Below are 23,344 nucleotides of genomic sequence, written 5' to 3' on the forward strand. Positions count from 1 at the left end.
TACGTGATCTCTAATGGATACGGAACGACGCCGAATGGAGTTGGATAGCCTTCCGCATGAGCGCTCGTTAATTAGCGAAAGGAGAATTTGCGTTTAAAAACCATCTTATTCTTTTAAACCCAAAGACCCCAGACAGTAAAATAGGATAAGTACTACGGCAGTAAAAAACAATAAAGAATGATGGAAAGAAAAACAACACTGAACTATATTTAGTGGAAGGTGGTACAGTTGTGATGCGGTCAAATGTCAACATTGACAGCATGTGGTTCAGATAGCTGATTTGGCCATCGATTTCTTGATCAATGAAACGCTTAACGCACAAATACCCCTAAATGTCGCGTGAGGTATATTTCTATGAGATTCTTTGCGTGCGATCACTCGACTGTCATGGATCGTGTAATTTTCTTTGTAGTGATTGCTAAGTAAATCAACTTGTTGCAAGAACTGCTCTGTTCGATAGCAACTTTTGTGGTAAGGTAAAGGAATATTACTCGTTATATTTTCACAATGGAAATGGCACTACCCTCACTGTCAACTCCGAGGTACCCAGTTGTTCCCAGACGATACGAGGACACACGACCCGTGGTTGTTCAAGATTTTACTCATAAAAGGATCTTGGGTAAGTGAAAACGGATGTCTGTTTCCACTAAACGCGCACTATAAAACGGGATATCAGAAAAACTTCTTTGGATGAAACAGCACTGCTTTCTCGAGAACAGCTACTTAAGGTCCATCAAAAACTGCATCTAACATATATAACTTAGAATGATTAATATTGTGTTCAATGGTCGATATGATTATCTAACAAAAACACTGGCATGAGTTTGACTCCTCAATTTGTTTTACCTTTATATTTTCAAAAGTTAACGTGTCAGGACTAAACAGTTATGGTTAATATTTATCAGCCCATATCATAACGTGTTCACAGCCTCACTATCAAAGGTGTGGCCGAACAACCAACCACTTTAACTGTTTTTTCTGAGCCATTTCTGAAATATTCCATGTATGAAGTTTACTGTACCGATAACTTTCATTTGTTTCAAAATATGAGCAGATGTTCTTATTTCTGTTTTAGAAAATGTTTGGATAGATATTTGTCATGATTTGTTGAGGAGGGATGAACAGAAGTTGATTAAAAAACTTTTCGTGGACAAACTGTTCAAGTATCTAAACATCACTCTAATAATTTATTCATTAAAATAAGTACAGAATCTTTTTGTTTTCATACAACTGAGATAAACATATTCACAAAGTTTGATCAACACATGTTTATCCAAAAGAATACATACTATGTAATTTTCTAGGGGTTAGCATTCCTTTTGGGCAAAATAGTTGGGGAAGAAATGACAAAGGTAGTGAGCAATGACATTTCTAACTAAGCGTCAGCATGTATTTGGATTTCTGTGAATTAGTCAAGTGACACATGTTTTCTAACATTGCATTCACACGATTGTGTGTGTTTTAATATTTTCTGACACTGTCTGTTTTGTTCAGCATTTTCAGTTAAGTATTTCCTTCTAATGAGAACAAGCAAAATCAATCAGAGATGCAGTCAGTTAATTGCTATAATGGGGCTTGTTAACAATTAGTCGTCCATGATAAAAGCTCGGGGGTCAGTTGTGGTAAGGCACAAATTATTTTTACTTGATGATTCATCATCGATATATTCATATAAAGGGCAGTTTAGAAGTCCCTGTGTTTGCTAGTTCTGTACTTTGGCTGTGATATCAGATTGTTAGTGGTGAGGTCAAGCAAGAACATTATAACGTGAACATTGTGTGTCAGATGGCATAGATGACCATCCCATACACTGCATTTGTAGCTTTCAGTTTCTGTGGTAGACTGATGTGTATAGAATATGTGTCCTTTCATGTCTATCATCTCTTTTTACACTTGTTTATTGGTGTAGAAATCGTCTCATTATATATATTTTCCATTGAAAGTGATGGAACCATTGTGGGGGTTACATTTGGTATACCATTAGCTTTGAGACTTGTTGTACAAGGCATAGCAGTTCCACAGGTTGAAAATATTGTCAGTCTCCATCCTGAGGTCAGTTTGAGGCGATTTTTATTTTTGTGGAGGTCATCAGTAGTTGTAACTTCCCTTCTTTCATGCTCATTTCCTGAACTGTTAAATATCTTTAAGGTAAAATTTAAAGGTCACATGCAACCAAAAAATCAAACATAATTAAAACACAATTATCACTTCTTCATGACATATAATATGCATTGCTGATTATGAAAAAACAAATAAACAAAATTATAAGCGTACAATCGCAAATCAAAAGTGCAATATTTTGTACTTAGGTTTACCTCCCTCGAAACGAAGCAGCCGGGATACCGAACCCAGTCAGAGCGGGTGGGTGTGCACTCAAGTGTAACGGCTGGTTCATTAGCAGATGCCGCCGGCACATTGTGTGTGTATATATAGAGATGTTGGGTTTTGTAAATACATGCTCATTCTTTGTGTATAACATTTTGCAATCAACAGACATCAAAACATGTCATGTGTTCAAGTATCACACCTGCCTGTCTGTGTAATTACATAATATGACAGAGACCGAACTCGGGCCATAAATCAATGCGTTTTGTTTATGGTGTATAGCCTGATTGGTGTTAAGTTCAAATTGCATGTGGTCAGTGATCGCAGTTGTGTATTGAATATTGTCATTAGCAGACAGGCAGGCAGACACACAGGTGTCAATAAAACAAGACACTGAGTTTTGTCTGTGACAACGACATATCTATATCACAGTTAGAAATTCTGTCAACGCTAAATAATGACATTGCTTTTAAATATCGAACTGAGAAAGTGACTCGGTAAGAAGAACGTGTGGTGAAATAGACAAATGAAATTATATAAACAGTTTATTTACCGTCATAACATATAAAAAGCTCGCGCCTGTGAGATATCAACAAAACATTAGAAAAATAGCTCACACCAAAGCCTTCACCGAGTATTCACCAGACAGCCCGCTTCCAAGTTGCGCGAACCTATTTCACTGCGCACGTGCTATGAGCGCAGCCCAGCTGTTGAAACCAGTATTCCCCAGAAAAGTCTGGGGAAAATTAGTGAAACGTTTGAACTCCGATTTCGCGCGTTTTTTTTCATCGCGTTATTTTTCAACTTTATAAGTTGAATTTGCATTTTTGACGATTTGTTTCGGTAAGTCCATACCGAAAGGTATCAGAATCTGCAAAGTTGTGTTTTACGTTGCATGTGACCTTTAAACTTTTGTCAAAATTGATTTAAATGAAAAAAAAAATAAATCAGTTTTGTATGTCATTAAGCATATACAAATATCGGGTTGTTCAAAATATGTATTGTTGGAATAAATTTAATTGTTTTAAATACACAATATTTGAAAAATAAAATTGGACTCCATGGCAATGTTACATCCGTATCATTTGCTCAGTTCTGAATGAAAAACGGCATTTAATATGTTAATGATTATCATTAGTAATGGGGGAAATTCATGGAATACGATTTCTATACTTCTGTAATATGAGCAAAATTGTGCATTGCCCGAGCAAGTCGTATATGTTGTATGACACACTTGTAATAATCTCTATATATTTACCTGTTAAGAGAAATCTGTTAGATAAAAAAGGCTTTAGTTTCCCCCGACATTTGAACTAAATTTGTTCGCTACAGTGGATCTCTGTAGACAAGTCTATTTTGTTTTTTACAGTTTTGACATTCCACCTATGTCCATTTTCTAAATGCCAGATACACGTTAAAAAAATGTGAAGTGAATGTTTCGAACATGCTTCCTGTGATCAATCTGTTAATATTTCTGTTTGTAAAATGCAGGATTTGGTCATGACATCCACCGCCGCCAAGTGGAACGTATTGAGCAGGAGAAGCTGCAGGCTATACGCCAGGCTGAGGAGGCAGTATGGCGGCAAGCCCAAGGCGGGCAGGAAGTTGCAGTCCAGCAGGCCAATAAACAGGCCAAGTTGGATCAAGAGAAAATAATTCGGAAAATGCTGAAGGAAATGGACAAAAAGTTGAAGGTAAGACTAACCTCGCCTTTCTGTTCTACTGGATTCTGTTCAAATTAGGTCTTTGAAGGGGTTTAGTAACCAATGGCTATAGTCCAGTCAAGTTGGCAACTAGTATTTATAACTCATCAGTAACATAAACACACAAACTGAATTTCAATTTCCCTTCAATTAATCATGACCCAACTCAGATATTCTGAACAGAGCTTGGGGTGTCAACTTTGCATTGCTCTGTTCTTTTGTTGGTGGAATAATGCATAGATGAAAAATATGACATCACAGCTGAAAATTAGTCCACACATGATGTAAAACCCCAGAAACATTGACATACTGGCCCAATACGTTGGGTTCAAGGCATTAAAACCCACTTTTTGGTCTGCTAGTTTTAATTAATTTTTTCACAATCTGGCAATTACTGCTGACCTACTTACACTGAGTTTGTTATTTCATGCATGTCTCAAAGTAATTGGCTCCATTAGACCTGGAAATGGATATAAGACCTTGAGGGCAGTCTACCCCTAAGGGAAGAGTACTTTTACTCCAATTAACAGAGCAGTGTACATTCATGCATGTCTTTTGTTATTGCCTTGAGGCCTCAAATTTTGTTGTGAGTGCTACTTGAACAAGACAGAAATGTTTTTACATTATAATTTTCTGTTGGTTTCCTTCAAACAAGTGGTTTCCTTCAGTTGTAGTTTGTAGCTTATAAATAAACTTCAAAATTCATTTCTCTGCTAGTCTGAGACTATAAAATCATGCTGAGATAAAACCCAATGATTTTGTCTTCACAGACTAGTAGTATTTGAAAGTTGAAATTCTCTATCTCTCGCACAGAAGTCTCGATCTAAGCTTGGATTGGATCGTAAGATCGGGACCTTCTACGATTGGCCTAAGATCGTTAGTGGAACGGGTGTAACTTGTAGCTAAGACGATTGTAAAATTAACGTAACTTGCTAAGACTGATCTTAGATAAGATCGGTTAGTGGAACCACACCCTGGTGTTTATGTCTGTGTTTCCTACATAACAACAAAATCTACTAAGACATTGTTTTCAAGTGAAGTAGAACTTACATCTGAATACTTAAACCTTTAACAACTTAAATGTGAAATATTGTACGACATAATAACAATTGATTTTTACCTCCATTGTTAATTCTTTTTTCAAACTATGAAACCTCCCTGATTTTTTTTGGGTTCTGTTTTTCAAAGTAGAATTTATAATTTTACTGCCTCCATGAATTAAATCCATGTTAGCAATTAAGAACACTAGCCTAGCATGAGGTTGATTAATTCGTCAAAGACTAGTGGGTTTGAGAAAGTCATATCTCCAGCAAGTTTGTGTTGGTTTGGGAGAATGTTTGACCTTCAGTGTGACATGAATGTCAGGGCTCGTGTTGTTGGTTTCTCTGATGTCATTATCATTCATCACACGCTGCTTTTAGTGCTGGTTGCGAACCACTGAATCACAACAACAACACACTGTACGACCTCCATAAGGTCCCAGTGACAGGAAAACATATTAAAAACCTGTGTGGCTTGTGGCTCAGTTGGCTTATGGCAAAAATTCAATGTTGATTCTGTTTTATGGAAAGTTCAGACCCTTTTGCTTAACAGTTACATTTTTGTTTGATGATTTGTAACCGTGACTCTTTGTCGTTTGAAATCCACTAAAGAGGAGAAATGAGAGATTTAGTTTAAGTGAGTGAGGAAGGTTTTAAGCCACTTTTAGCAATATTCCAGCAATATCACAGCAGCTGACACCAGAAATGGGCTTCACACATTGTACCCATGTGGGGAATCGAACCCGGGCCTTCAGCGTGACAAGCGAACACTTTAACCATAAGGCTACCCCACCACCCAAGATTTAGTTTAAACAATGCTTTGAATAGTATTTCAGTTATGTTTAATGGTGTCAGCTTAATATGGGACAGAAGCCGGATGTGATGAAAGTCTCAGATGTTTGCCATGTTGGTTAAATCCATGAACACTGGTACTACAGTGGTAGGATGTGGACAAACAAGAGACAATCTGTGTGGCCTGGGTGTCACATATTGCAGTATGTATCGTTTTATCGTTTGAAAGGCATATTGCACTATACAGGAAATAATCATGGTCAAAGAAAGTACTGAAAGTTGTTTGATGAGTTAAGTACCATCATTTTACACTGATTTGTTTTATTCCAATTCTTCAGAAAAGAATTATGAGCAATTACAATATGTGTCATTTCAATGAATACCATGCCAGTATTATACTGCAACCCTATGACAGATTTGAAACAAACTGAAGACAATTCAAACTTTTGATAATTGTTATGAATGTAATGTGAATCAAATCTAAAACCATTTTTTACTTGCAGGAAGAAGGCCTGAAGGTAGAAATGGCCATGCAGAAATTGGCGCTGGAACAAGTGAAGGAAGAACGTACCAAGGGAGAACTAGCCCTCAAAGAAGCAGTGAGTCTAGCGGAGAAGAAGGGGGATACAGATTGTCTCGCGGCTGTGGCTCGGGTTCGGACTGAGGAGAGGAAGATTGCTGAGGCAACAGTTGCCAGACTGAAGAGGTGAGGGATCTAGCTGGATAGGGAGTGACAGAGTTGTGTTCAACACCACCTGGGACAATGTTGCCATAATAGAGGTCTGGCATCCGTTTCATGAAGCAGCCATAGCACTACAACTATCATAACACTCATAGTTTAACACAGACTTACAACAGTCAGGGTGTTACGATCGCTGTATGGAACAGGGCGTTAGGCTTTGTCCCTTAGTGGTGCAATTATCTTAACTCCCATACTTGATCATACACGTATATTAATTGTAGGGCTAAGGTGACCCTAATGTTCATACTTACAAAGGTCTTAGTGCTAAGACTTTAAGTCCCATACTTTAACCCTTTCAACACCGCTGGCCGCTAAAGCGGCCACAACGTTTTGAGTCCCCAGACACCGGAGGCCGCTTAACCGGCCAGGCAGTAGTCACGTCAAAATGAGACATAATTTTAGGAACTTACCTGATTTATGATTCATATATTAAATCCATCACATTTCACAATGTCTGGAAACACTTATTAAATTTCAATTGATCATATATTATCGGCAGAATTAAAATTATAAACTATTTTTCACAATGTAATTGAAAACAACGATTCTCGGACACATGCGCCGGAGCGGGTCCACAATAACATTGTCAAAGAGCAAAGTAAGCGATGTTTCGAGGAAATGATTAAATAAATAGAATAAATGAATAAAATCAACAACAGCATTCATAAAAGTTGTCAAAGCGTACATATAAAATTACTTTTTCCATCTTTTTTGTGCGATCATGTAATGCAAGTCAAGTCACTGACAAGTGACATCTCGCTCTCGCCTCAATCTTCAGCTCGGACACGATGTTTAATGCGAAAATATATGCATGAAGCATTTTTGTCACAGGTCATAACCTAGCACGATCGTCAAAAAGTCCCATAATTTCACGTATATGTAGCGATTTCTTGCTTAATATGTTCAGAATAGCATTATTTTACCCAAAACTTTTCGTCCTAAATCTAAAAGTTTTCGTTTCACGAGGGCGGTATCCATTGCCGTAATATGATTGGCTGCCTTAGGTCACGTGTCTGATTTTGACCAATCCGTGTCCCCTTATAGCAGACTGTAGCGAAAGCGTCATTAGAAACCAATTTTTATCCAATAAAATCGCTTCTTACAACTGTGAAAATACTCGGCAAGGGTTCAGTGATGTTGTTGATGTTCAGAGCTTTGAGCGATACCGGCATCAAAGCGATTCAGCCTCCCATGTTATTCATACGAAGCTTCAAAGCGGAGGTATTTTCCGTTGTTATGTCATGTTACCGGCGAGGAAAGCCACAGATATCGGGGAAATAGGCGACCATACATATTATTTAAGAAATCTGTTTATAATAATTTTCTGATTATGTAAAAGTGAAAATATAAAAGAAAAAGGCGGGCATGTTATGACATGTCACAAATGGAAAAAAATAAAGCCTTTAGTTTTTTGCTTCTTTAGGTGGTTTTATCTGGACGTTATAAATGTAAGCTTGCATTTTCATTCAAAATAATTTTATTTAAGTTGTAGTTGTATTATTTGAATAATATGATAAAAATAAACTTCATATTTATCAACAGTAGGATTAGATCTTTTGAATGGTGTATGGGATGTAGTAGCAATAACGTTTTGCAAGCTTATAATTTCCTTCATAAACATAGGCTTCATCTATGACCTCAGAGTCTCTGGGAACTCGGTGTCATGGCAGTAAATACCTCTGGTTGACTGGTGTTGAAAGAGTTAAGATAGACTTACGACAGTTATAGTGCTAAGACAACATAGCTCCCATACTTTAAAGTTTAAGATAGACTTACGACAGTTATAGTGCTAAGACAACATAGCTCCCATACTTTAAAGTTTAAGATAGACTTACGACAGTTATAGTGCTAAGACAACATAGCTCCCATACTTTAAAGTTTAAGATAGACTTACGACAGTTATAGTGCTAAGACAACATAGCTCCCATACTTTAAAGTTTAAGATAGACTTACGACAGTTATAGTGCTAAGACAACATAGCTCCCATACTTTAAGATAGACTTACGACAGTTATAGTGCTAAGACAACATAGCTCCCATACTTTCAGATAGACTTACAACAGTTATAGTGCTAAGATATCTTTAAGATAGACTTACGACAGTCAGTGCTAGGATATCTTTAAGATTGACTTACGACAGTTACGACAGTCAGTGCTAAGATATCTTTTAAAATAAACTTATGACAGTCAGTGCTAAGATATCTTTTAAGATAAACTTACGACAGTCAGTGCTAAGATATCTTTAAGATAGACTTACGGCAGTCAGTGATAAGATATCTTTAGGATAGACTTACGACAGTCAGTGCTAAGATATCTTTAAGATAGACTTACGACAGTTATAGTGCTAAGATATCTTTAAGATAGACTTACGACAGTCAGTGCTAAGATATCTTTAAGATAGACTTACGACAGTCAGTGCTAAGATATCTTTAAGATAGACTTATGACAGTCAGTGCTAAGATATCTTTAAGATAGACTTACGACAGTCAGTGCTAAGATATCTTTAAGATAGACTTACGACAGTCAGTGCTAAGATATATTTAAGATAGACTTACGACAGTCAGTGCTAAGATATCTTTAAGATAGACTTACGACAGTCAGTGCTAAGATATCTTTAAGATAGACTTACGACAGTCAGTGCTAAGATATCTTTAAGATAGACTTACGACAGTCAGTGCTAAGATATCTTTAAGATAGACTTACGACAGTCAGTGCTAAGATATCTTTAAGATAGACTTACGACAGTCAGTGCTAAGATATCTTTAAGATAGACTTACAACAGTCAGTGCTAAGACAACCTTAAACACAAATATGTTGAGACAGATTTACAAATGTCGTAGCCCTAAGACAGTCGTAACTCTAAATCACTCACAACATTACTTTGGATGGTCAGACACTATGATGACATTGTAGATTAAGGCCTCTTTCAAAAGTGACCAGAAAGGATATACTGTTTTCTTGATGGACATAGCAGGATCACACAAAACCACAGCAGTGACAGGTCAAATTGTTCCATTCGTAAAAGGGAGAACTGTCCTTTCATCTGTACATTCATCCATCATGAGAAATGGTTCAGATTTCACCAGGAGCAATTATTAGGTTTAACTCCATGCTGTTTTAAAGACAGTACTGTTTGTATTAGGCCGACATTTACTTATTACCTCTTACAAATAAGATAATGTTCATTTAAAATTAAAATAAAAAATATATTTGAAAAAAACTAATTAACCCTGGAACAAACTAAACTCTCCAAATCATTCTGGACTCGAGTTGGATTCTCTTTATAAATTTATTCACTTGGAGATTGTTTATCATAATATAAGCCGTATCTGTTGGTGTCCACAGATGTTACTGCTGTTTTATATAGTAGCTGTACATTCATAAATTATATTTTAGTCCCTGACAAACACCCAAAATATTAAACCAGTTAAACAGTTTATGTAGTATAGTATAGACTGTTATTGTTACTATAGACAGTGGTATCAACAGTAGTATCTGTCGGTATCGACAGTGGGTGTTTGCCGGAGAGTGTATACCCAGATACGACTACAGCTACGTGAGTGTCACTTGACTCAACAGACCCAAAACAGACTATCTTCAAGCTCGATATATTTTATTGGACACTTAGATCTCACGTTGCCCGCTCACACAAAGCCTTGAGTACCTTCTGCCTGTCACCCTGAAGGACCATGACTTAGTTCCCCCATAGATCGGCACTGATCTGCTGAATACGACAATAGAAAGGTCATATGTCTTATTCAGACAAAGGTGATTTCAGGAGGACTGACAGCGAATAGTTCATGTCCACCTTATTTACAAGTCTTGTCGTAAATAACATCTCCGGTGTCTACAACTATGTTAAGTATCCTATCTTAGTGTTACGTTATAAGTCTGTGGGTTGAAAGTGAACAGTTTATCCTTATGTTAAGATCAGTTTCGACATTGAATTTGAGCCATTTGTTTTAAGGAAATGTATGATTGTTGGTTTGTAGCATGTGATACAAGTAGATATGTCGACATTTTTTACTGAGAAATTCTACAGAAAATGTGTCGGCATATAATCCAGAAGTCACAAAAGTTATGCTATGAAGTGATTGTGTAATGTTCAACTTAAGTGGAAAGTAGACATATTAGATATTGTGATTACACTTTCTTATTGTGTATTCAAGTTGATAGTTGAGCAATGCTCCGACAAGTGTTACATATAATCACCATAATGTGATCATCTGATAGACGCAGTGGTTATTGTCAGAATGGAAATTATTAAGTTATTGACTTTAACTGGCTGTGACATTATGATGCTCCTGTTTTCCCTCTCTGTGTCATCATTAAGGGTGACATTTAAGTGTGACATTATGATGTTCCTGTTTCCCCCTCTGTGTCATCATTAAGGGTGACATTTAAGTGTGACATTTGTGACATGCACTGACAGCACTGAGGGATTAAAAACCTTAATACAATTTGGACACATGCCAAATGTGAATAGTGAATAAAGATTATACTAAAGCCTGCAAACCATTGCCAAATTATCCCGATCCTTTGCCGCTGTTATAGCAACCACTGATAGTGGATTTAAAGATGTCTTGAACAGGTGACATAAAATATCAAATATAAACTGCCACTAGAGCTGACATGATTCACTTTCATATTCAGTGAATCAAACCGTTTCCAGTTATAAATTCATTTTGTTATCACGAATATCAAATATTTATGTTTTTTTAATAATATGCAGTGTTTTTTCTGGAATTTGGATGATATTTATAAAAATGAAATATGCAAAATGGAGTATTTGCTAGCCAGGCAACAAAATACTGAAGACATACCTTTTAGGAAAACATACAGTGTCTAAATGTTCATTCTCGAGTTGTTCGGAGACCGCTACTGAGAACTATTTTGGACTGGAGATGGCGCCGTATAAATCTGTTTATGATGATGATGAACACGGTGACGATGATGATGATGATGATGATGATGGATGATGATGATGATGATGATGATGATGATGATGATGATGATGATGATGATGATGATGGGCAGCACTTATATCTGTCCTGTCCTTATCAAACATTGACAAAATCATGACAATATCCTATTGCTATTTGTCTCCAACCGAAGCAGGGCTGAAATATCATATGTCATTACATACATACTAAAAACAAATATTGACCGGTAGTAAATATTAGCTAATGTTGGACATGTAGTTTATGTAGGTTTTGTATTGCTTATGTTGTACGTAAACATGGTGTGTAAACATCTTGTACATGTACCAGTCGAGAATCAACTTGGCAGTGTTGGGTTTTAAACGTGTACACAGTGAGAACAATAGACCATAGTGGAACCAGTGTTGTGGGTACTATACCTATATTCAGGTACAGCCAACAGTTTTGTTTTCGCTCAAGTTGATTGTAAACCGTGGTCAAATTCAGGGAAGAAAACAGTTTCAGATTCAAAAGAAGATCACCATTTTGGAAAGCAAATACTTGTTCATGAACACAATGGACACTCCCTGGGTGTTGAAAGCATCTAGCTTACATGGAAAATATATACAGGTGCATTACTGACAAGGGAATATATTTTACTGAAAGTATTATAATGAGGAAATTTAGAAATATGTCAGCTAGGCAATGATGACACTGTTCTTACTCAGGAGAAAGAAAGTGATTTAAGATTGAAATGAATTTCAAAGGACAGGATTATCACAGACAAGTATACTCACAGCAACTTGAAATGCTCTCTTGTTGCATGGCAAGTGAAACAGTTCAATAATGAACATAGTCATCTGAACGATTTCCAATCAACTTTCAGTGAGACATTTTTGTACAGCTGAATAAACAGAGTTAACTTATAGATTTCCAATTATGTTTCCCTTCAGTCAGAGTGCTTATCTGTAGCTGGATAAAGTTACAAGCATCTGTTCTTAAATCGAAATCAGAATCAGAAGTGAATTCTTTAAGTCATGTCTATCTTCTTTGTTACTATAGTTTCTCAGATGCACTTAAAGTATAATTATAATACATTCAGAACCAGTGAAGGATGAAGTAAACCATTTGGTTGTCAATGCTGATATCCTTGCAGTGGTATTTGCAGGGTTGCACATAATGGCCTTTTGTTGGTTGTGTTATTCAAACGTAGAGTCACCAGGTTCATGTTTCTGTAGTAGCTTGCCCAGAGTCAGCTATCTCCTTGTAGGGCAGCGTGACACTAGGGTGTGGTGTTTACAAGGACAAGAGTGTATTCTATGTTGGATGTAATCAGTATCCTTGAGAAAGAAATCATGGTGCACAGAGCACATCTAACATAAATGTGATCACAAAAGATCTGCAGTGAGTTTCTGAAATCTTTTCAAGGGAGATTTGGAATGTCATGTTATCAGAAGTTGGGTTTTTAAGTATTGAAACCTATTAACAGCAATATACCTGGTCCTTTATTTTAGGTTATCTTCTATTGCATCATGTCAGCTAGGTCTGGTTTTCCTCTCTTTTGTTGCAATGTCACCCTGGTTACAATGCTATACGGCTTATAATACCACCATGGGTACAATGTCACCCTTGTTACAATGTCACCCTTGTTACAAGGTCACCCTGGTTACATTGCCACCCTGGTTACAAAGACATCCTTGTTACAGGGGTCCCTTGCTTAAATTCCACCCTGGTTATAATGCCTCCATGGCTACAATGCCAACATGGTTATGATGCCAGCATAGTTGCATGACACCGTCATATACCATGCCTTCATGGCTACAATGCCAACATGGTTATGATGCCAGCATAGTTGCATGACACCATCATATACCATGCCGTCATGGATACAATGCCAACATGGTTATGATGCCAGCATAGTTGCATGACACCGTCATATACCATGCCTTCATGGCTACAATGCCAACATGGTTATGATGCCAGCATAGTTGCATGACACCGTCATATACCATGCCTTCATGGCTACAATGCCAACATGGTTATGATGCCAGCATAGTTGCATGACACCATCATATACCATGCCTTCATGGCTACAATGCCAACATGGTTATGATGCCAGCATAGTTGCATGACACCATCATATACCATGCCTTCATGGCTACAATGCCAACATGGTTATGATGCCAGCATAGTTGCATGACACCATCATATACCATGCCTTCATGGCTACAATGCCAACATGGTTATGATGCCAGCATAGTTGCATGACACCATCATATACCATGCCGTCATGGATACAATGCCAACATGGTTATGATGCCAGCATAGTTGCATGACACCATCATATACCATGCCTTCATGGCTACAATGCCAACATGGTTATGATGCCAGCATAGTTGCATGACACCATCATATACCATGCCTTCATGGCTACAATGCCAACATGGTTATGATGCCAGCATAGTTGCATGACACCATCATATACCATGCCTTCATGGATACAATGCCAACATGGTTATGATGCCAGCATAGTTGCATGACACCATCATATACCATGCCTTCATGGCTACAATGCCAACATGGTTATGATGCCAGCATAGTTGCATGACACCATCATATACCATGCCTTCATGGCTACAATGCCAACATGGTTATGATGCCAGCATAGTTGCATGACACCATCATATACCATGCCTTCATGGCTACAATGCTAACATGGTTATGATGCCAGCATAGTTGCATGACACCATCATATACCATGCCTTCATGGCTACAATGCCAACATGGTTATGATGCCAGCATGGTTGCATGCCAGCATAGTTGCACCACCATATACCATGCCGTCATGGATACAATGCCAACATGGTTATGATGCCAGCATAGTTGCATGACACCATCATATACCATGCCGTCATGGATACAATGCCAACATGGTTATGATGCCAGCATAGTTGCATGACACCATCATATACCATGCCTTCATGGCTACAATGCCAACATGGTTATGATGCCAGCATAGTTGCATGACACCATCATATACCATGCCTTCATGGCTACAATGCCAACATGGTTATGATGCCAGCATAGTTGCATGACACCATCATATACCATGCCCTTCATGGATACAATGCCAACATGGTTATGATGCCAGCATAGTTGCATGACACCATCATATACCATGCCTTCATGGCTACAATGCCAACATGGTTATGATGCCAGCATAGTTGCATGACACCATCATATACCATGCCGTCATGGATACAATGCCAACATGGTTATGATGCCAGCATAGTTGCATGACACCATCATATACCATGCCTCCATGGATACAATGCCAACATGGTTATGATGCCAGCATAGTTGCATGACACCATCATATACCATGCCTCCATGGATACAATGCCAACATGGTTATGATGCCAGCATAGTTGCATGACACCATCATATACCATGCCTTCATACAATGCCAACATGGTTATGATGCCAGCATAGTTGCATGACACCATCATATACCATGCCTTCATGGATACAATGCCAACATGGTTATGATGCCAGCATAGTTGCATGACACCATCATATACCATGCCTTCATGGATACAATGCCAACATGGTTATGATGCCAGCATAGTTGCATGACACCATCATATACCATGCCGTCATGGCTACAATGCTAACATGGTTATGATGCCAGCATAGTTGCATGACACCATCATATACCATGCCTTCATGGCTACAATGCTAACATGGTTATGATGCCAGCATAGTTGCATGCCACCGTCATATACCATGCCGTCATGGCTACAATGCTACTCTGGATACCCTTGGTACAAAGACACCTTGTGTTATAGTTCTTTATTTTCGGTTAAATGGTTTTGGCCATCGGCCCTGTGTACAACATGGTCCATGTACATTGATATAATTTTAAAATACTTATACAAGTACATCAAGGCGGACATTTGAGGCATGGAGGATATAACTGTCCATATCCAGTGATACATAGTTTTACAAGGTACTTGTACAACTTGACCAAGGCATGGAAGGTATGACACTAATACATAAACTTACATGGTACATATACAAGAGCTTTAAAGTGGAGATTTGAGGCATGGAAAATGTAACAGTTCATTTAAAATGATTGTACATCTTGGTTACAATACCACCATGGTTACAATGCATCCCTTGTTACAAGGTCAGCCCTGGTTACATGGCTGCAATGGTTATAATGCCTTATAAACCGACAGTGACGTCACTCTATTGTTCTTGCAAGGCAGTATTTGTAGTCATATCCCGATGGCCCGTCGATTAGGATATTACTTCAATATTGGAGGCATTACTTCAATATTGTCCCTCTGCCCCAGGATATTACTTCAATATTGTCCCTCTGCCCCAGGATATTACTTCAATATTGTCCCTCTGCCCCAGGATATTACTTCAATATTGTCCCTCTGCCCCAGGATATTACTTCAATATTGTCCCTCTGCCCCAGGATATTACTTCAATATTGTCCCTCTGCCCCAGGATATTACTTCAATATTGTCCCTCTGCCCCAGGATATTACTTCAATATTGTCCCTCTGCCCCAGGATATTACTTCAATATTGTCCCTCTGCCCCAGGATATTACTTCAATATTGTCCCTCTGCCCCAGGATATTACTTCAATATTGTCCCTCTGCCCCAGGATATTACTTCAATATTTGTCCTCTGCCCCAGGATATTACTTCAATATTGTCCCCCAGGATATTCTTCAATATTGCCCCAGGATATTACTTCAATATTGTCCCTCTGCCCCAGGATATTACTTCAATATTGTCCCTCTGCCCCAGGATATTACTTCAATATTGTCCCTCTGCCCCAGGATATTACTTCAATATTGTCCCTCTGCCCCAGGATATTACTTCAATATTGTCCCTCTGCCCCAGGATATTACTTCAATATTGTCCCTCTGCCCCAGGATATTACTTCAATATTGTCCCTCTGCCCCAGGATATTACTTCAATATTGTCCCTCTGCCCCAGGATATTACTTCAATATTGTCCCTCTGCCCCAGGATATTACTTCAATATTGTCCCTCTGCCCCAGGATATTACTTCAATATTGTCCCTGCCCCAGGATATTACTTCAATATTGTCCCTCTGCCCCAGGATATTACTTCAGTATTGTCCCTCTGCCCCAGGATATTACTTCAATATTGTCCCTCTGCCCCAGGATATTACTTCAATATTGTCCCTCTGTCCCAGGATATTACTTCAATATTGTCCCTCTGCCCCAGGATATTACTTCAATATTGTCCCTCTGCCCCGGGATATTACTTCAATATTGTCCCTCTGCCCTCGGGATATTACTTCAATATGCCCCAGGGATATTACTTCAATATTGTCCCTCTGCCCCGGGATATTACTTCAATATTGTCCCTCTGCCCCAGGATATTACTTCAATATTGTCCCTCTGCCCCAGGATATTACTTCAATATTGTCCCTCTGCCCCAGGATATTACTACAATATTGTCCCTTTGGCCCAGAATATTACTTCAATATTGTCCCTCTGCCCCGGGATATAACTTCAATATTGTCCCTCTGCCCTGGATATTACTTCAATATTGTCCCTCTGCCCCGGGATATTACTTCAATATTGTCCCTCTGCCCTGGATATTACTTCAATATTGTCCCTCTGCCCCAGGATATTACTTCAATATTGTCCCTCTGCCCCGGGATATTACTTCAATATTGTCCCTCTGCCCCAGGATATTCCCTTGCCCCAGGATATTACTTCAATATTGTCCCTTTGCCCCAGGATATTACTTCAATATTGTCCCTCTGCCCCAGGATATTACTTCAATATTGTCCCTCTGCCCCAGGATATTACTTCAGTATTGTCCCTCTGCCCCAGGATATTACTTCAATATTACTTGTTTTTAAGATTGATATAACTTTGTTTTGCTATCACTGAATACGATCGTAAAACATCACATTATTGAAAACTTCCAACATATAGTGCCGATATCTGGTTTCGAACCTGAAACCCTTCGCTCATTAGCTTAGCGATTTTATCTACTAGGCTACGAAGGATCACTGTGAAGATTAAAATTGTTTGTCATCATGAACCGTGTGTTCCTCACAAGACGGGTAGTGCAGGCAGCCCACGTGCAGGACACGGGTAGCGCGTGCAGAGCATGTGCATTGCACGTGCAATTTGTCAGCTGCCAGTGTCATACCAGTTGATTTCAACAGTAAATACCAAATATTAAACTTATATCTTCGGTCGGTTTATAAGTTGGATATAACATGATCCATGGGCATTATTGAAAAGTAAGCCCTCTACCCTCGGGCCATGTTATATCCTACACATAACCTGTGTTGGAAGTAACGTGACTATATGACCTACCGAAATACTGAATAATTTTACATGCTAACATGTCTATACAAGATAGGATATATCAGCAGTTTCAACCATGTATCCTAAATATGTGCATAAATATCTGTAGAGTGTAAATTTCCGTTTTTAGTATAGAAACAGCGTTGTTTTTTAATTTGTTTTGTGAGATATAAAAGGATCATAAGCATATACAATAATGATCCTTCACTGTCATATTGTCATCATTTGTATCTATAGATGAAGAGAACCTCAATGTGCGTCCATTTGTTTTTGTGGTTGAAACACATCACACACTTCCATTGTGGGTCAATGTCCATAGATAGCTTGAACAGTAATAACACAAAATATATGAACAAAATACAATGCCTCATGAAAAAATTACCTGAAAATGTAATAATAAATTTTGTATGGTCTAATGAATCAGGTTTTTTTCCCACATATAGTTTAATCAGTTGACAGAGGAAATGTTGAATTATGTGATGGATACAGGCCTCACCTTACAAGCCAGTGGGTAGTTTGTTGGTTGTTTACGCTCCACTATCTGGGACGCCCCATGCTTGTGTGTGATAAGATTACCTTGTACGCAAACACACCTGAGATGTTTATGACAAGATAATATCGGACTCGTCACAGGGTGTTGGTTCTATACAGCTGTTTATTGTCACGTCACATTAACAAAGAAGACATGGAATTTTACCAGAAAAAAACAACAGAGCAAACAGACAGGATTTGATTTACAAAATTAACAGATCTGAAGGGAGAAAGAACCGAAGAAAGAATGGGAGAATGGACATTTTTGGGGCCTGAAATGTTTCTTAGACTATACCTATGCAGGGCTCGATTTAGTGCTTTGTTACTTGCACTGGTGCAACCCAATATTGCAAAGTGCAACCTCGTTATTAGTCTTACTTGCACCAGGTGCAAGTCATTTTTTGAGAAATAAATCAACAATAAATCTAACAATATAAACATAAATATGTCAGCTCCATTTTGTTCTAAACTTTGAATAGCTATGGCATGAAACATTGCTATTCATAGACACGGCTCGGCTGATAGCTCAAGATTGTAAACAGGGATCAGCTGTGTCTCTGTGTTGCTATGGTTTCAATGGTACTACATGACAGAAATATTTATGTGCACCGAAACCTCTGATGTTTTAACACACTAGGTTGACTGGTGCAACTAGGTTTTTATCTTAGGTTGCACCTGGTGCAAGTAGGTTAACATCTCTTAAATCAAGCCCTGCTATGTGCAAGTGAATAAAGATTCGAGACCTGAATGTTTTGTTCAACAAGTTATGTCTCGCACCAGTTATTCGTCACAGCTGTCTATATCACATAGGTTTTAGAAACAGACAAGAATACATGTATATTTATTACATATCTGCTGGCGATGAAGCCAGTATTACAGGTGATCACTAGTTTCAGGTAGACAGGTTTTAAACATGTCCTTTCATGCTATCATTGAGTGGCTGAAATATTTGTGTTCTGTGTAGGTTGCCATGTTACAAATGAAAATCATAGCGGTAAAGAAACATAATATCCAGAATGTCAGATAATCATCTTCATAAGTGGTTGTGAAGTGGTAAAGAAAAGTGAAACATACAGAATTGTTACGTTCACCAGCGAGAAATTTGCAATAGCTATCAATGACTGTAGACACAGTTGTCCATAAGTTTTAAGTCAGAACCAAGACTGCATGTGACTGCATCTTCCTTGTGTGTAGATAGGACACTCGCTCACTCACAGTACTTGCAGTACGTGGGATATACTTCTCTGATATGATTGCAATACATTATGCATATAAACATGAAGTTTATCTTGATAAATGCATTACCCTTCTCAAGTTTCTACGCTTTACACCCACGAACACATGTTACAAGATGATATTATATTCGCGTGTGTGTGTGCACTCATCTGAACTTTGTGCTGAGATAACATGCTACAGGTTAACATGGAGAACCCACTCAAGGGATGACCATAGTCCACGATATTTAGGTCGCTGTGTTTCAGCTGTATGTAGGTCAACTCCAATGCTTTTTCTAGCTTTACAGAACTAGTATGTAACTGTTGAGTATGCTTTCAAAATTTATTGAAAAACATTTCTAATGTCAAACAAACATTGTATGACAGTACTCCCCACAGGCTGAGGAATGTGTCGTCAGGTTCAAGTGTTTATGTTATGGAAGTGAGAGATATGATTTTGAAAGAATCTGTTGTGCAGCCCATAACAGTTGTTTAGCGGACCTTTCGTAAACTTTGAATGACAAGAAAATGCATCTGACAGTTTCCCAATCTTGTAATCAGCTCTCTGATTTGAGGGAAAGGTCGGCTGACATGACCCATTATCGTATGCCTATATTTAGTGATGACAGATTAGACCTGTCCTGTGCTGGACACACATACTCAGTCAGAGACACTTCAAAATTCTGCCATATCACTCTGTAAATGAGATTGCTCCTGCTTATTGTCAAGAACGGACTTCAAAATATTTTCCTTTCAGCTGGGCCCCGTTTCACAAAGCTATCGTAGCGCTACGACTGTCGTAAGTCTGTGTTACAGTACAGGAGGTACAACAGTCGTAGAGCTACGATAGCTTTGTAAAACATTGACTGATCAACTTCTCGCAGATGTTCCTGTGTATGAATGGAAAACAGTTGGTTCAAAATCTTTCAGTTAATTAGAAAACTAACACTTATTCTCTGAAAATATATAATTTTGAAAAAAGGAAATTGCTCCATTTATAATAAAAAAAGAGCCCTGACAAAATTTGAGATTCCGAACCTTATACTGATCCCGAGGCAAATCAAGATTTGCTTCAATCAGAACAGAAAAGGCTGAGAGGGAGGGGAAGTGATATGGTTCAGGGACTGTGGGGTAGAGACAAAGAACACTAAACGATGTCCCGTGTTTTACCATATTTATGAAACAAGTGAATGGTTTGGTATCTAACGAGTGGAAGCGGTATTACTGTCACGGGACATCGTTTAGTATTTTATTTATTTCTCACCAAACATTAGTAAATAATATCTCAGAATTCAACTTACAGAACAAGCGCATTATGCTGTCATAACACGGGTCACGTGTATGAATACAGTTCATTTATGATTGTCAACATTAGTCAATTTAATTTTATTTTGTAAAAAATAAACAAGGGGGTGTGAAAAAATGGACCAGATGACTTCAACCAACATTTTTTTTTTTATATACATGCTTTTACACGCAGCGGAGCAAAAAACAGTTGAAACTTCTTTCCTAAGAATTCAACGAGTGCATTACGCTCACACAACTGTGACCGAGTGCAAATAGTTCCGACAATGTGTAATAACATTGTAAATTTATTAAACAGTGATATCATCAACGGATGAGTAATAAAGTTAGTTAGTTAATGAGATGCATCACAATGGAAATACAACCCATTAAAGCTGATCATTAATTCCCCACACTGAATTTTAGTACGAAGTTATAGCCATGATGTGACATGTGCATTAACCACAAAGAAGCTCAGAAATGTCATATGTGTCAGTTGTGGATGTTTAATGCCCATACGTACATAACAACCATTGCCTATCTCACTGTGTAATACTGTCTGAAAATATGTACGTTCTTCTGCAGGAAACAGGAAGTAGAAATAGCTCGAGAGTTGGCCGTGGCTGATAACAAACACCAACATGAAACAGCGGCCCTGGTAAGACAGAAGAACCTGGAGAAGGAGGCAGCTGTTCGTCAAGCTCACCAACAGGAACAACAAGCTGCAGCTGATCGGCTCAACCGAGTCAAGGAGGAGTATGACTTGAAGGTTAAACTCCTGGAATCAAAACTTGAGAACAGAGAGTCTGAGATTGCCGACTTGAAGCAGCAAATCCAAGACATTGAGAAGATGAAGCAGAAGACCGAAGATTGTTTGATAGAGACTCGGAAAGAGCTTCAGAGTGTTGTCCAGCATATAGGGGGATTTAGTGATGACCAAGCCAGCTTTCTGATGCCATCGCTGTATCTGGATGAAGTCCAGAAGGTGTAGGAATACATGTAGCCATTGTACTTAGTATCGACATCTACCAATATGGCATGGATACGTCCTAGTGCATTATCTACGCACAGAAACTCCAGTTTTGGAGATATTACCCAAAGAATTGTCCAAAAATGGTTTCTTGTTATTTAAACAGGGTTATGCTGTGAACGTTATCATCAGTATTAAATATATGGAATTGTTTACATTTTTAACCAAGGATTTTATACTGGATTGTATATGTTTAACTGAGTCCTGTCCTGTGTTTAACTCTGTGATCTTGCAGCAGTTAGGTGAGGATGTTTTGCTGAGGTTTTCTTGATTTGCCACTACATGTTGTATAGAATTAGGGCTGCCACATCATGTACTGACTGGTAGGACAATGGAGGTGGCAAGGATGGGGATGGGGGGGTGCACAGGGCATAACCTTCTGTGGGTCATCTTGAACAAGTCAGTTGAGTTGTAAACATATATTTGTAACATCCACGACTTTTCTGATATGCTTTTGTTTCATGCAATAGATATTTATGTTATGTGGACATGTAGAATAGGACTTCTCCATCTCTGAAGCTGTAGTGAGTACCCTGGTAGCTAAGGTTTCGGCCACCATTATCTTTGTTCACCAGTGTATGAATGTTCACCAGTGTATTTGCCATTTTGCAATGATGGGACCTGGTACAATGTGAATACATATACAGACAGTCTTGATGACATATGCAAACAGTCGTGAGTTTAAGTCCCCCTTGGATTGACTGTCACTCTGTGTCATGCTTGTTTCATTCCACCCCTTTTCTTGAAAAACAGGATTTCCGTTAACCGTCGTTGATATGGAGGCAAATCGAGATCAAACCATTTTGTTCTGTTATTTTATCTGACAATTTTCAAGCTAAGAACATGTAGTTATGTTATAATGTTTGTGGTTCGTTCTCCTTTCCAGTTGTCACACATCGGTCACCTTTTGCATTTTTTTGTCTGTTATTTTGCTTTGTTTGATGGTGATGCTTATACAGTCTGTTTTGTCTGTTCTGTCGTCAGTATTTATTCATGGGTATGGAACATGCCACACATGACATCATGGATTGGTATTCCAGTGAGTCATGAGTCATACCAGGGTTCTGGGTCCCAATCCACAAAGTGTTCTTAATGTTACGACTTGTCATAATTCTATACTTTATCATAGGCTACGAAAGGCATAGCACTACGAACGCTTTCTGGATCATGACTCTGTTCCACATAGCGATCTTAGTGCAAAGGTGATCGTAACTTCCACATTTTAACATTGGCTTGTGGTAGTCTTAGTGCCAAGATCGCTATATGGAGCCTGGTAAATGTGGCAATGGCTGCATGTTTCTATTTGCAGATATGTGGAATTAATGTCATGGTGGGATGGGATTTAATGTCATAGTGAAGATTATCCCACTTACATGGCATCCTGTGTGTATGGC

At 38.4% G+C, this 23,344-nt stretch overlaps 1 protein-coding gene across 1 annotated transcript; it reads left to right on the top strand.

Moving 5' to 3' along the window:
* The first annotated feature begins 18 nt into the window (after nt 1–18).
* LOC124266482 (uncharacterized protein C6orf163-like) lies at nt 19–22,020 on the top strand. The gene is made up of 4 exons (XM_046701273.1): nt 19–619; nt 3,817–4,019; nt 6,364–6,566; nt 21,506–22,020. Exons 1-4 carry the CDS (start codon nt 508–510, stop codon nt 21,909–21,911), a joined length of 924 nt encoding a protein of 307 aa, XP_046557229.1. The 5' UTR covers nt 19–507; the 3' UTR covers nt 21,912–22,020.
* Nucleotides 22,021–23,344: the final 1,324 nt, after the last annotated feature.

The sequence above is a fragment of the Haliotis rubra genome, unplaced genomic scaffold (genome assembly GCF_003918875.1).
Source record: "Haliotis rubra isolate DU_JTF1 unplaced genomic scaffold, ASM391887v1 Scf126, whole genome shotgun sequence".
Lineage (NCBI taxonomy): Eukaryota > Metazoa > Mollusca > Gastropoda > Lepetellida > Haliotidae > Haliotis > Haliotis rubra.